General features: G+C 34.7%; 1 protein-coding gene and 1 pseudogene across 1 annotated transcript; one reads left to right on the top strand and one right to left on the bottom strand.

Annotated features, from left to right (window-relative positions):
* The first annotated feature begins 4154 nt into the window (after positions 1-4154).
* LOC150034969 (protein PUTATIVE RECOMBINATION INITIATION DEFECT 1-like) lies at positions 4155-7708 on the top strand (annotated as a pseudogene).
* Positions 7709-10926: 3218 nt separating this feature from the next.
* On the bottom strand, positions 10927-12428 carry LOC150034970 (secreted RxLR effector protein 161-like). The gene is made up of 2 exons (XM_090315194.1): positions 12039-12428; positions 10927-11004 (listed from the first exon to the last, which is right to left on the bottom strand). The coding sequence occupies exons 1-2, from the start codon at positions 12426-12428 to the stop codon at positions 10927-10929; spliced, it is 468 nt and encodes a 155-aa protein (XP_090171320.1).
* Between the last annotated feature and the right edge of the window lie 73 nt (positions 12429-12501).

Here is a 12501-nt window from a genome sequence, read left to right on the forward strand (position 1 = left end):
TCTTTTCCTATTTGTATGGAACTCACCTAGGCTTATTTACTGTTAATCTCAGGTCCGTTTTTTAGATTAGGTAACTCTTATGGGTATACTTTTATCATAATCTTTCTACTAATCCAAAATTACCTATAACAATTTTTTTAAAATGGTGTAATATTTTTCTGTTGCTTATTTTTTTAAAAAAAAAAATATGTTTGGATGATTTGAACATCATATTTTCAAATTTTAATTTTTTCTATTTGAGAAATTATAAAATTTTATTTTCATTTGCAGATTTCTAATGGTATTTCTTACTTTCAAACTTTATCTAAAACAAAATATTTTTTTTTTATAAAGATGAAAAACCAAAATTATCATTTGCCTTGTGTATATGAATCACATATTAATGGATATGTATTTACAACAACATTGAAAAAAGAACAAAAGGAGTACAATAACTAAACTAAACTCATCGGTGTGCATTTACATTTATACAATTGAAAAATGAAACAAACAAAAAAAATTAAAAAACCACTAAATTGCTTGAATCTTTAGAGCAATAGTGTTCTGCTCCATCCTTTTCAATATGTTTGAATCACAGTGGTCTTCTTCTCCATCCTCTTCAATATACAAGGATCAGTAGTATTTACAATAATTACAAAAATAGAAAGATCTACAAAAGTATTTAAAAAATAAGAAATTGCATTAGATCACTGATCTTTTATAAGTCTATTGCTTGATCTTGAGAATGATCGAGAATTAAAATATTGGAAAAGTAAGATTTGAGAATTAGAATATTGAAAAGGGATGAGCTTATATAGACAGAAAAAAAAAAAAGGATTTCCATTAATCTCCATTAATTCCATGAAGTTGTCTAAAATTTCCATCGATCTCGATATTTACATAAAATTGGGACACCGATATTTCAAACTTTGTGCACAACTACCATCAATAAACAACTCTAGCAATCACTTTCGACGATGAACTTCGACCACCAAGTCCTTCGATCATCTCCAACAACTAACTATAACGTCCAATTCAATCAATCATATACTAAAAAAACTCAGGTGACGGCTCTTGAATAGTCATTTATATGTCATTAACCAAGGTTGCTTGTTATGTTTTATATGATTAAATGTCTATTATTGTGGGAATTCGAGCAAATAATGCATTTCAGAGTGTTACTGACCACTTGGGGTTAATTGAAACTATCAAAAGTGAAATCGAACATCTGAAGTAGCAAGGACATGCAATTACGATTTTACCCCTAGGGCCAATGCATCAATGCCATGTGTGGAGTTGTGCATTACGTTTGAAGGCAGAAGCACACATTGGCGAGAGTGTCACGGTGCCTCAAATTTTGATGAAAGGGTAGAGCGTTGTGCGTGCGACGCTCGAGGTTTACACTCCTATTAAGGGTCTCAGCGCCGCTACGTTGAGGGATATTATATATAATCTATTCAAATTTTAAGGTTTTATTTTTAGGTAGGAAGTCATGGACATCGATGAGATACTAAAATTTCTTCTTCTTCATCATCTTTTCTACCATCTTTAGGTTAGATTTTAAATTTCTTTTGGATTGCAACTTACGGATTGGATCTCTCCTCTTTGGTTTGTGCATGGATAGGGGTAATTTCTATTTAGTTTTGGAAGCAAGAATCCTTGGTGAATTTCTTTAGATTTTTGTGGATTGGATTGAATTTATGCTGATTTTATGCTTTCTCTGAATCCATTTTAATTTCTAAATGCATATTTTTGTGTGGCTATTCCTTCATGAATGCGTATGGCCCATGCTAATCGATTTGTAGCTTTTTCACGTTTTCCCTTGAATGTCTAGCCCAATCACCTAAGTAGCAATTAGTTAATAATATATTTTATGGCTAACCTAGAATGCATGTATTAACTAGCTTCTAAGATAAAATTGATTTATCGTTTATGCTACCCAATTGCTTAATCAAAACAATGGAACTCTTAATCTTAATGCGTATATTCTTATTTCTATATGGACGTTATCGAATCCAATAGACTTAGGGACGTGTAGTTTAATTAGGACTTGGCTTAAGGCTTTAAATGTTAATTAGAGCGCTTACTTAGTTATCAAACGATTTGGTTGCCTGTAGCATCGTTGAGTAAGGTCTAAGTGGGTCGTTGTGCACTCATAAATCGAATGCATATTTAATTAGCATAAATCGATGATTGAAATTATATTTGCTCTCGAAACTAGATAAACCCAATCCTATGTTACATTTACCCATTGCCTTTATTTTTCTTGCACACTTATCTCTATCCACACACCAAACTCCCTCTCCCATTTTCCACTTTAATTAGTTAATTAGCTTAACGTAAAGCTCATACTAGCACTTTCTTGCAGATCGATCCGGACTTACCACCGTTGCTATGCCAACGTAGTAATAGGAGTATACTTTCGGTAGTTTATAAATTTAATTGATTAGTAGAGGTTTGTAGGCAACAGTAAATCTCTCTCTATCATTGGACAATGAATTTGTTTTTAAATACAAATTTAAAATTCAAATTCATAGTATTTAATAGTAATTTTTATAATAATTTGACATTAATTACTTTATAAGTATCTGTCAAACCAAACAAACTTATGTATAAAAAATACTTTTAGGAAAATGTAACAAATGCACGAGAAAATAAAAAATGACTTGTTGAATAATATTTTTTCTAAGCAATCCAAGTAAGTCCTAATTCATTTTTTTATGTTAAAAAAAATCAAATGACATGTTTAAAAAAGAACATTAGGATTTATTATTTTTTTTTAACCCCATAATACAAACATAGCTAAAAAAAAAAGTGATATTCCATATTTCATATGAAAAATGTAGATAATACATTTACATTTATACTTTAAAAAAATTTAGATGAAGACAAATAGATGCATTTTTTTTTCCAAACAGGCATTCTCAATTCTGGACCCAATGTTGTTAAAATTTTCTATGCCATGCTTATGAAGAGTGGAACACACAAATGCTTTAAATCAATTAACATACATGCATAATAAACACTAACCTAAAGTTCGACATAAGATGCCATATCAAATTTTAAACTTCTTGATGACTTAGTTATTTTCTTTTTTACATATTTCGAGTATACATTTCACTATTGTAAAAATATATTGTAATTTTGTTGTTTGTATGAAACAAGATTATTTTATCTATCCCAACTACAATGATTACAAGCAGAAAATTAGAAAATATATGTGAAGTTTTAAGTTGACATATCAATTGAGTGTTGAAATTTCAAGAAAGTACGTGTGTAATCAAATGTTTGAACAAAATGTTGAGTAAACAAAAATAACCAACAATTATACTTTTTTTAAGTTACAAAAAAACTACAATAGATACTCCTGACTTGATAACTTAACTCTATACCCCAAATATAATTTTACTAACCAAACTCAACTTCAGAAATTTTTTAACTTCACATAAAATTTTTACCAACTCAACTTATTAATTCAAATCTACGCACCAAACTCATACTTAAATAATTTTTTATTTTTTAGAGACTTAAAAGGTCTATTTCGAAATCTTGAAAATCAAACAAACACCCATCTTAAACTTGAATTTCAAAAAACTCTTGAAATGACCAAAATCACCTTTTACAATGTAAAATAAAATTTCAACTTGAGCAATTAAAATTCTTACATGGTTTATTTGAAGTATTTTTTAAAAGATTACCAACACACCATCTAGTCAAAATTTTGTCTTTATGATTTATAATAGAATTTAGTCTTTATAATTTGATAAAATTCTAAAAAAATGAGTCTCTATGATGGGGACAATTTAGGAAGATTTTGTCAAACATAGAAAACATTCATGAGATTTTGTCAAATCATAGAGACTAAATTCTAAGTTTTAAAATAAATGCTAGGGAGAAAAATTTGCAATTTAACCTATATTAATTTTGAATTCAACTAGAGAGAATATGACTTTTTTTTTCTTTTTTAGTAAAGAAGAATAAGAGTATAGAATATGAATTCAATGTCCGCCATGTCAAAAATCCAAAGAGCAATGATTAAGTGCGCACATAATTTCCAACTCTTTACCATACCAATTATTTTTTAAATAAATATTTTAAAAAATAAAAATATACATTATTTCCAGCTGGAGAGTGTTTTGTTACAGGGCCAAAATTTTGAAACCCTACTCCGAGAGATGTTGTACAGTCATCCAGACTCCGAATCAGCGCAGGAAAAAGACGATCAATCCATTCCTCCAAAATCATGTTCCCATGGCCACCGATCATCGCTCTACCTCCATACGGAGGAAGGAGGAACCAGTTGCCTTCTCTGCTTCTCCAATCTCATCTCCAATCCCCTCTCTCCCATAGTTCATGTCTCTTACGCACTATCCCAGTTCTCCCAGGCTCTTTCTCAGCCTCCATTCCTTCAGACCTTCCTCACTTTCTATTCTCACTTCATTGTCGCTCCCTTCGTCGCCGCACTCTACTCCTTCGACGATGATGCCATTACTCGCCAAGTCGCTGATCTTGTTCGTCACCTCTGTGATGTTACTGAAGTTGACGGTGATGGATCTCTTTGCGATGACTTTATCGCCAGAGTTTCAGATCGACTTTCTTTTGGCTCGTTGTCTTGGAGCCGTCGTCAGGTGTATATGGTAATCTTGTTTGTTCTACTGTTCTAGATTCGGGCGTATTTCGTTGTCAAAAGTGTGATTTTTTTTTCATTTGCTCCTTTTAGCTTCATTATTATGGAATGCTTCTAAACTATTGGACAAAAAATTTCCATGGCCAAATTAAGAACAACGATGGCCTCGTGTCAAATCTCGTGCCAGGCCTTGAATTACCAAGGTGATAAACTGAATAATTTGAAAGAAGCAAATTATTTTGTACTACGCATATGCATTTTTTATGACAAGTTCTAAATTACTCTTCATATGCAGCAAGGAGATACGGGGAGAGATCCTCTTTGTTCTATATAAATTGTCCACAATTCAATATGCATCTAACCATAACACTGAAAATGATATTCTCTCTACATTTTGCCCAGAACTTCTGTTCTTATCTCTAGACACGCTCATGAAGACTCAAAATGATGATGCCATTGAACTATGTAGGTTTGTCAACTTCTTCAAAACCATTTTTTTTGTTTCCTAGACCGAACAAGATGGCTAAATCTTCTTTCTGGTTTATAATTTATAGTTGGTGGTGCATGAGTTGGGGTGATACTTTTCAATGTTTGCATTTGCATACAGATGAAGCCAAGTTTCTCATTTCTCATCTTCTTTTATCTGATGTGTATTGATTTGTTTTTGTAGTAATTCTAATTGTTCTAGCTCAAAGAGGGCTCTAGGGGAGTGAACATGAATACTATTCAAAGTTTAACGAGAAGGAAGGAGATAAACTCCCTTTGAATATTTTGTTTGCTAAGGCTATCAAAGGTCCTCTGCTTTCGTCAAACAAAGATCACCAACTTAACACTCTTGAGCTAATAATTCGTTATTTATCCTCAAAGGGCACTTCCATCAAGCCAAACCAACTATTGGTTGAAGAAAATATAGTGGATTATGTATTTGAGATATAACGATTTTCAGGTGAGCAATCGTAGTCCTGAAAAATTCTTGAACAAGCATAATCTATCAGAGATAAAGATATCTTGCTATTTTTTTAGATCGAAAGGACACAGATGTACAACCTATGAAACAAATCCTAATCGTAGTCTTGAAAATTCTTGAACAAGCATAATCTGTCAGAGATAAAGATATCTAGCTATTTTTTTTTTAGAACTCAAGGACACGTATATACAACCTATAAAACAGTTCCTGTTCAAGTAAGGTCGTAGATATCTAGCTATTTTTATGCTGGTAAATACATGAAAACTAGTCAAGGTCATAGATATCTAGCTATTTTTGTGCTATTAAATACATGAAAACTACACATTCTTTTTTCATAATAGAACATATGCCTTTGCATATTGCTGAAGGTAAAGATCCCTTAGCAAGTGCTTGTCTTCAGGCCCTTGATCTTCTTTCAAGAGCTGAATTGCCCTTCAATCAAAGGCTTGCGGTCGGATTTGTAACATTAATTCTAGTGTTGCGTCATGTTGCTGAGGTTCCTTTCCATCCAATTCACAACCAAACACTTGGTCTCGTTCTGAAATGCATTTCTCAGTGTCCTGGAGTAGTGGTTGTATCTCACATTGAAGAACTAGTTCTTATTTTGACGAGTATGCTCCATAAGAATGTGACTGGGGAGATGGGCATACATCCAGACACATTTGCAACAACCTGTGCAATCCTGGTCACGATTATGAAGTCTCCATCTTATAGGGTGCCACATCTAGCAACATCAATTCAAGAAGTATTAGAACATGTAGTTTTATTTTGTCTCAATACATTCGAAACACAACCAAGTCAACTTTTACATTTTTTATACCTTCTCAAGGAGTTCTATATATATAATCAAGTCAATATTGTCATGGACGACTCTGTCACTAAAGAAATGAAAAATTATGCTCTTGATGTATGTACAACGCATTTACTACCTTGGCTTTTAGCAACTATCAATGTAACTGAAGAGGAACTTGTTTTGGGGGTATTGGAAACTTTTCATTCGATTTTTCTCCAAAATCCTGACATCAGGACCATAGATTTTGCAAACACACTTTTATCTGCTTGTTGGTTGAGTTTATCTTTTAGATGTCTAGGCTCATTTCCTTATGAAAAGATGAAATGGAGATTGTATCTAATCCTCAGTTCTCTGGAGAATGTCATCTTTGGAAATGATTCCACAATGCATTAGAAAACCTATATCATTTTTGCCATCTGATCCAGTTGATTTACTATTTCTACTCGGACAGAAAAGCTCCAATGGCTCGGATCTTTCTTCTTGTCCGTCCGCTGTTTTGTTGTTACTATATGCAAGTTCATTACATGATGATAGGTAAAACACTTTTGTTTCTTCTTTCTTATATCCTCTTTTTGGTATATATTTATTGTCTATGTACTCACCACATGAATACCTCTTTGCCAGACTTGCTGATGAGAAGATGTTTTTAGCATCTCTAGAACAGTATATTCTTGTCAACAAAAGTGGCTTACTATGTGGATACCATGACCCATTTATAGTCACACAAGTGGTGAATATATATGGGTTTTATAGGTCTGTTGCTGATGCTAGTCGCCAGACTTCCTACAGTTCAGAAGTCGAGAGAATACCGTTCCAATTGGTGACTGAAAGTGAATGGGATATGCATTCTTCAAGGATTCATAGATCATCATTAGTATGGTTGTTTAAGCAAGAGAAAATCAAAAATCCATTATGTTATCAGGTTTTGAAAATATGCCAAATCCTTGGCCCAAATGGGACTGGTACCACCACCGTCCACAATTAGTTTATTGGTGCACAAGAAATTGCCGAATTAATTGCCGAAGGAGAAAATTATGTGGGAATCATTCTAATTCGCTTGTTGGAAAAATTGGTTGAGGAAGGTGTCGAACATCATATCATTTTGGTGGTGAATTTTGTGTCAACTATCGTGAATATCTTTCCAAGTTCTACAGATCAATTACATGTGCATGGCATAGGAAATGCAATAAAGCTCCTCTTTTATGATACTAAAAACTCATACTCTAAACAGACATTTAAAGATGCATTACTGTTGGTTTTCAGCATTTTGAAATTAGGGAATTCTGGAATGCTTTCCGACGATGCAGGTTGGCTTGCAATGACTGGTCAAAGGTGTGTGTAAATTATATTCTGAGAAGCTGGTCATCGCAAAAGAAAGCATGAAGGTGAGTTATATTCTAAGAAGCTGGCCATCGCAAAAGAAAGCATGAAGGTGAGTTAGAATTTCTTGAGTATAACGCATGTTTAAGGACAAGCATGATTTTAAGTTTGGGGGTGTGATGACATGCAGAAATGTATGTCATCTTAGGCCTTTTACTTAGAATGATGAAGGTTGTTAGGCAGAATATGAGGCAATCACAATAGGAATTTACGAGAAAGTGAGCTTGCGTTGATCAGCATGATGAATCTCAGCTAACCCGTTATTTTGCATTTATTATGCATTCAATGTTCCATTTTTGTAGCTAATGCAGAAAATGAACACAAACGCGGAAACTAGATGACCGCATATGGAGAAACACTTCATCGCAAAGTCGAACGCGTCGATCAACGTATGGATGTTGCGGTAATCAGCCGTATGCGTCCATCACATGGGAGTTGCGTTCGTCAAGCGATTGTGGTCATCATGTAGAGTTGCGGTATTAAGTGAATGTGGTCATTGAATTATTGCGGTTGCGTGACAACGCAAAGTAGGTGGAATAAACGCATCAACGCATCTACCTCGAGAAAATCCAAAGCTGATGCTGACATTTCACCTACCACGTCGTTAGTGGCAGAGGTTCAGAAAAGGACTACCGAACGTCAGACTCAGAGCAGTCCAATTAATGCTGTCGGCGACCCAAACTTATAAATAGAAGCCATGAGCTGAAATTCAGGTTATCCAGAGATTATCCCTCAAACCGAGGATTTTCCCCGTGATCCAGACAAATTGCGTGAGAAGATGGCTAAGAGTTCTTCACCTCCTTCATCCATTTCGAGTGACGACCGGAACCTTCGACCAGAGCTAGATCTCGAGAGAGTCAGCTTCTTCACCCATCCATGGCAACACTGGTAGCCTTGACGCACATTCGCTGGAAGCAAGTTTTTGTGCTTAAGGAATTAATACAATTTGTTTTCAATGAAGTTCTTTGTTTCCTTCGACTCCATCTCCATCTTCTTGCTTAGCATCTTTACTTTCATTGCAACACTTAGTGGGATTGTTTGGGTATCACATACTTAGTCATGTGGATTACGGATATGAAGCATGTAGCAACCCACCGAGAGGTGTGCGTTGCGCGAGTGTGTGACTAATCTTATTTGCTTAGTGTGAAGTTGTTGCAACACCTGTCTATAGGCTAACACATTACTTGTCTATGAGTAAAGTCAGCAACAACCAACTGCTCAAGAGGGTAAGTGGTGGGTTGCATTAAGCAATGTATGCATTGTTCACTAGGGATAGTAACAATCGTAGGTCAGCAAAGTTCATGTGGTTACCTTGTCCTATGAGCACTTCATTCATCATTTAGGCATACTTGGAAGAGTAGTCTAAAACACAAATCTAAGACTCGGGAGAGTGGATTGGAATGCATAGGCAAGAATGGGGATCTTAGAGATAAGCTCTGTTTGTCAACACTGCATCATATGCACCCTAGGAATAGGTATGATGATACACAGTCACCTTATTTGTGTATCATCGCATAGACAAGAATTAGAGACTTATGTGTAGGCCCTATAACACCTTTGCACGTATATCGCATGCGTTCTAGCATTAGAAGCCATAGCATTCACACCGGGAGGTGGTTTACTATTGTATGAGTGTTGCATGATCGCATGGCTTGCGCTGACAAAGGTTGCCCTTGCGGTCACTCTTAAGGGTTGCAATGAAATCATCTCCGCATTTTATCTATTTTCCCATACATTTATTTCATGTCAAGGTTTGTCATATCTCTACTTTTCATGCATATTCTCATTGTGTTGTCTGTTAGACAGGAGTAGGAGTAGGATTAACGTAGCAACCTCCCTTTTATTCTTTTATTTAAACCGCCACATGCACATCACCTCATTCATTTTGCTAGAAGTCCCTATGTTCCACCTCGGATTACCTGAGAAACTTGCGTTCGTGTTATACTTGGCATGAGTGCAAGAAAACTTGTGGCAGGACGCATGACTATCAACGCATATCTTAAGAACATGCATCATACCACGTCCGAGGGATTTTTGTTGTCGAGTAAAATTGACTTCCAAATTTCCGCCATCAGTACGTATATGGGATTCTTAGGACTTTGTATAGTGAAATTTAGGTTATATTAGGGAGATTTTCAAAAATAGAAAAATAAATTAAACTATTTACGCAAAATAGTAAAATTTAATATATTTGATAGAGGATGATAGAAGTCTATCAGTGATAGAAACTAATAGAAATCTATCATTGATACTATGTGACAGACGTTGAAAGAAGTCTATCAGACGTAAGTGTTTTTTTTTTTTTGTTATTTCTGGAAATTGTTTAACATTTTTTCTTTCTGTGAAAATTTCCTTTATAAATAACACATTTACTCCTTATATATATATATATATATCGGCAATAGAACTAAATAAAATACAAATAAAACTAAGATAAGCCAAAACAATATTTAAATCTAGAATCTAGGGACAAGAAGTGCCTTGAAAATTTCATAGGATCTTGAAGCTTCTATGAGGAATTTAACAACGATCCAAAATTGGTTTTTGTACCAATCTCCATGGTTGAAGGTAATAGCAAAGAACAGGAGCCTCTCTTCTAGAGGTTCGAAAACAATGCTTTTAGGATATGCCGTTCATGAGGAGCATGCTTTATGGGACTATGTAATGTATGGCTAAGATTGATGACTCAGTACATTTGTGGAACATATGGTTTATCAATATTTCAACAATATTATACGAAGACAACACGGCTTGTATAATCCAAATCAAAGGATGATACATTAAAGAAGATAGAACAAGGCGCATTTCACCCAAGTTTTTCTACACTCATGAACTTGAAAGAAATGGTGGCATCATTGTATGACAAATTTATTCAAAGGATATCTGACAGACTTATTTACGAATTCATTACCTATCGCAACCTTTGAGAAATTGGTGCACAACATTGGGATGTAACTGTCACACCCCGCCCCGAGCCCGCCTCTTGAGCCCGAGAGGAGGCGTGAAGGACCGCAAATACCACAATTTTATGATACCTACTGCCCATCTGAACCTCTTCACTCTCATAAAACCTTAAGCCAAAGATGTAAACAACAATTGTTTGACTAAACTCATTTTATTACAAACAGTATAACATTTATACAACTTTCAGGCTTAACTACAACATTTATATCGACAACTCTAAAACCCGGAAGCGTGACTGTGGCTGTGGCAGACTTTAACCTTAGCAGCATCCTGGAACTCCCCACCTTTCGCTACCTGAGAAGAAAACATGAAAGAAAAGAATGAGCTTCAAGAAGCTCAGTGAGTGGTAAGCAACTTCTAAGTCTATTTCAACTCATAAAAATACAAGTATATCACAAATACAAGGTTAATACTCAAACCTCGTCTTGAATGAGTCTGTTCTCAACTCTATCTACACGTATGGTAGATAGTTAAACTGATACTAGTTATAATGAGTTTGTTCTCAAACTCTACCTACACACACGGTAGATAGTTAAAGTGATACTAGTCATAAACGCTTACTCTCTTGCGTTTCTTATGTTTCCTATGTCTATTGACCCCTTGACCATCTTATGAGGTTCTACTCCCGAGTTCAGGAACTAGGTCTATTGACCCCCTGACCATCCCACTCACATAATTTCATTCTCATTCTAAATTACTCATTCACAACATAAGCATACACACATATTCTAAAAGATATACTTAAGACTTAAAGGAAATTACCACTCACCTTAGTAGGGTAGGAACCTTTCGCTCTAGAAGTTCCTTGGTTTCCTCAGGCTCTCTTTTGAACTCTAAATTTCATATTTAAATTTAAGTTTAGATTACACATCATTCTAAGCCTTATTTCGAGATACTTCCTTCTACAAACATGTTCTAAAATATCTCGGGAAGCTTACCTTAAAATCTCAGCTCAGAACTCCTCGTGGTTTGGTCGTGTAAAACTCTTAGGTTTGAGAAAGAATTAGAATGCAGAATTCATTCAATAAAGATATGAATATATACAAGTGTATAAAGCATAGAAAAGGAAAATATCACAAAATATTTACAAGAATGGAAAACCCTAACTATAGAATTATAACACTTCTTCTCAAGTTGGAGCATATATGTTAATCATGTCCCAACTTGTTACATAGATAATCTATACGTCTTCCATCTAATTCTTTCGTGAAGATATCTCCTAATTATTCTCTAGTCTTCACATATCCTGTAGATACCAACCATTGTTGAATTTTCTCATGTACAAAATTGCAATCAACTTCAATATGTTTAGTCCTTTCATGAAATACTGGATTAGATGCAATATGAAAAGTTGCTTGATTATTACACCACAACTTTGTCGGTGTGGTGATTTCAAATCCCAACTTAACAAAAAGTTCATATATCCAAATCAGTTCACACATAAATTGTGCCATTGCTCTATATTCTGATTCTGCACTTGAACGTGACACCACATTTTTCTTCTTACTCTTCCAATAAATCAAATTACCACCAACAAGAACACAATACCCTGAGGTTGATCTTCTGTCTTCTTCAGATCTTGTCCAATCGGCATATGAGAAATATTCAATATTAGTATGACCATATTCCTTATATAATAAACCACGCCTGGGAGCAGCCTTCAAATAACAAAGAATTTGTTCCAATGCAGCCCAATGATCAACTATAGGGCATGACATGTACTGACTCACAATACTTACTGAATAGGCTATGACGGGTCGAGTCACTATAAGGTAATTAAGTTTTCCCACT

Source organism: Benincasa hispida, chromosome 7 (assembly GCF_027475165.1).
Source record: "Benincasa hispida cultivar pf3 chromosome 7, pf3_genome.v1.1, whole genome shotgun sequence".
Classification (NCBI taxonomy): Eukaryota; Viridiplantae; Streptophyta; class Magnoliopsida; order Cucurbitales; family Cucurbitaceae; genus Benincasa; species Benincasa hispida.

Bases quoted from the DNA above. Each gene is read 5' to 3' on its own strand.
- LOC150034970 (XM_090315194.1), bottom strand. From the start codon at position 12,428: ATGTCATGCCCTATAGTTGATCATTGGGCTGCATTGGAACAAATTCTT. The intron at 11,005-12,038 runs GTATTTCATGAA...TTTTCTTCTCAG, and splicing joins TTCATATTGCATCTAATCCA to GTAGCGAAAGGTGGGGAGTT.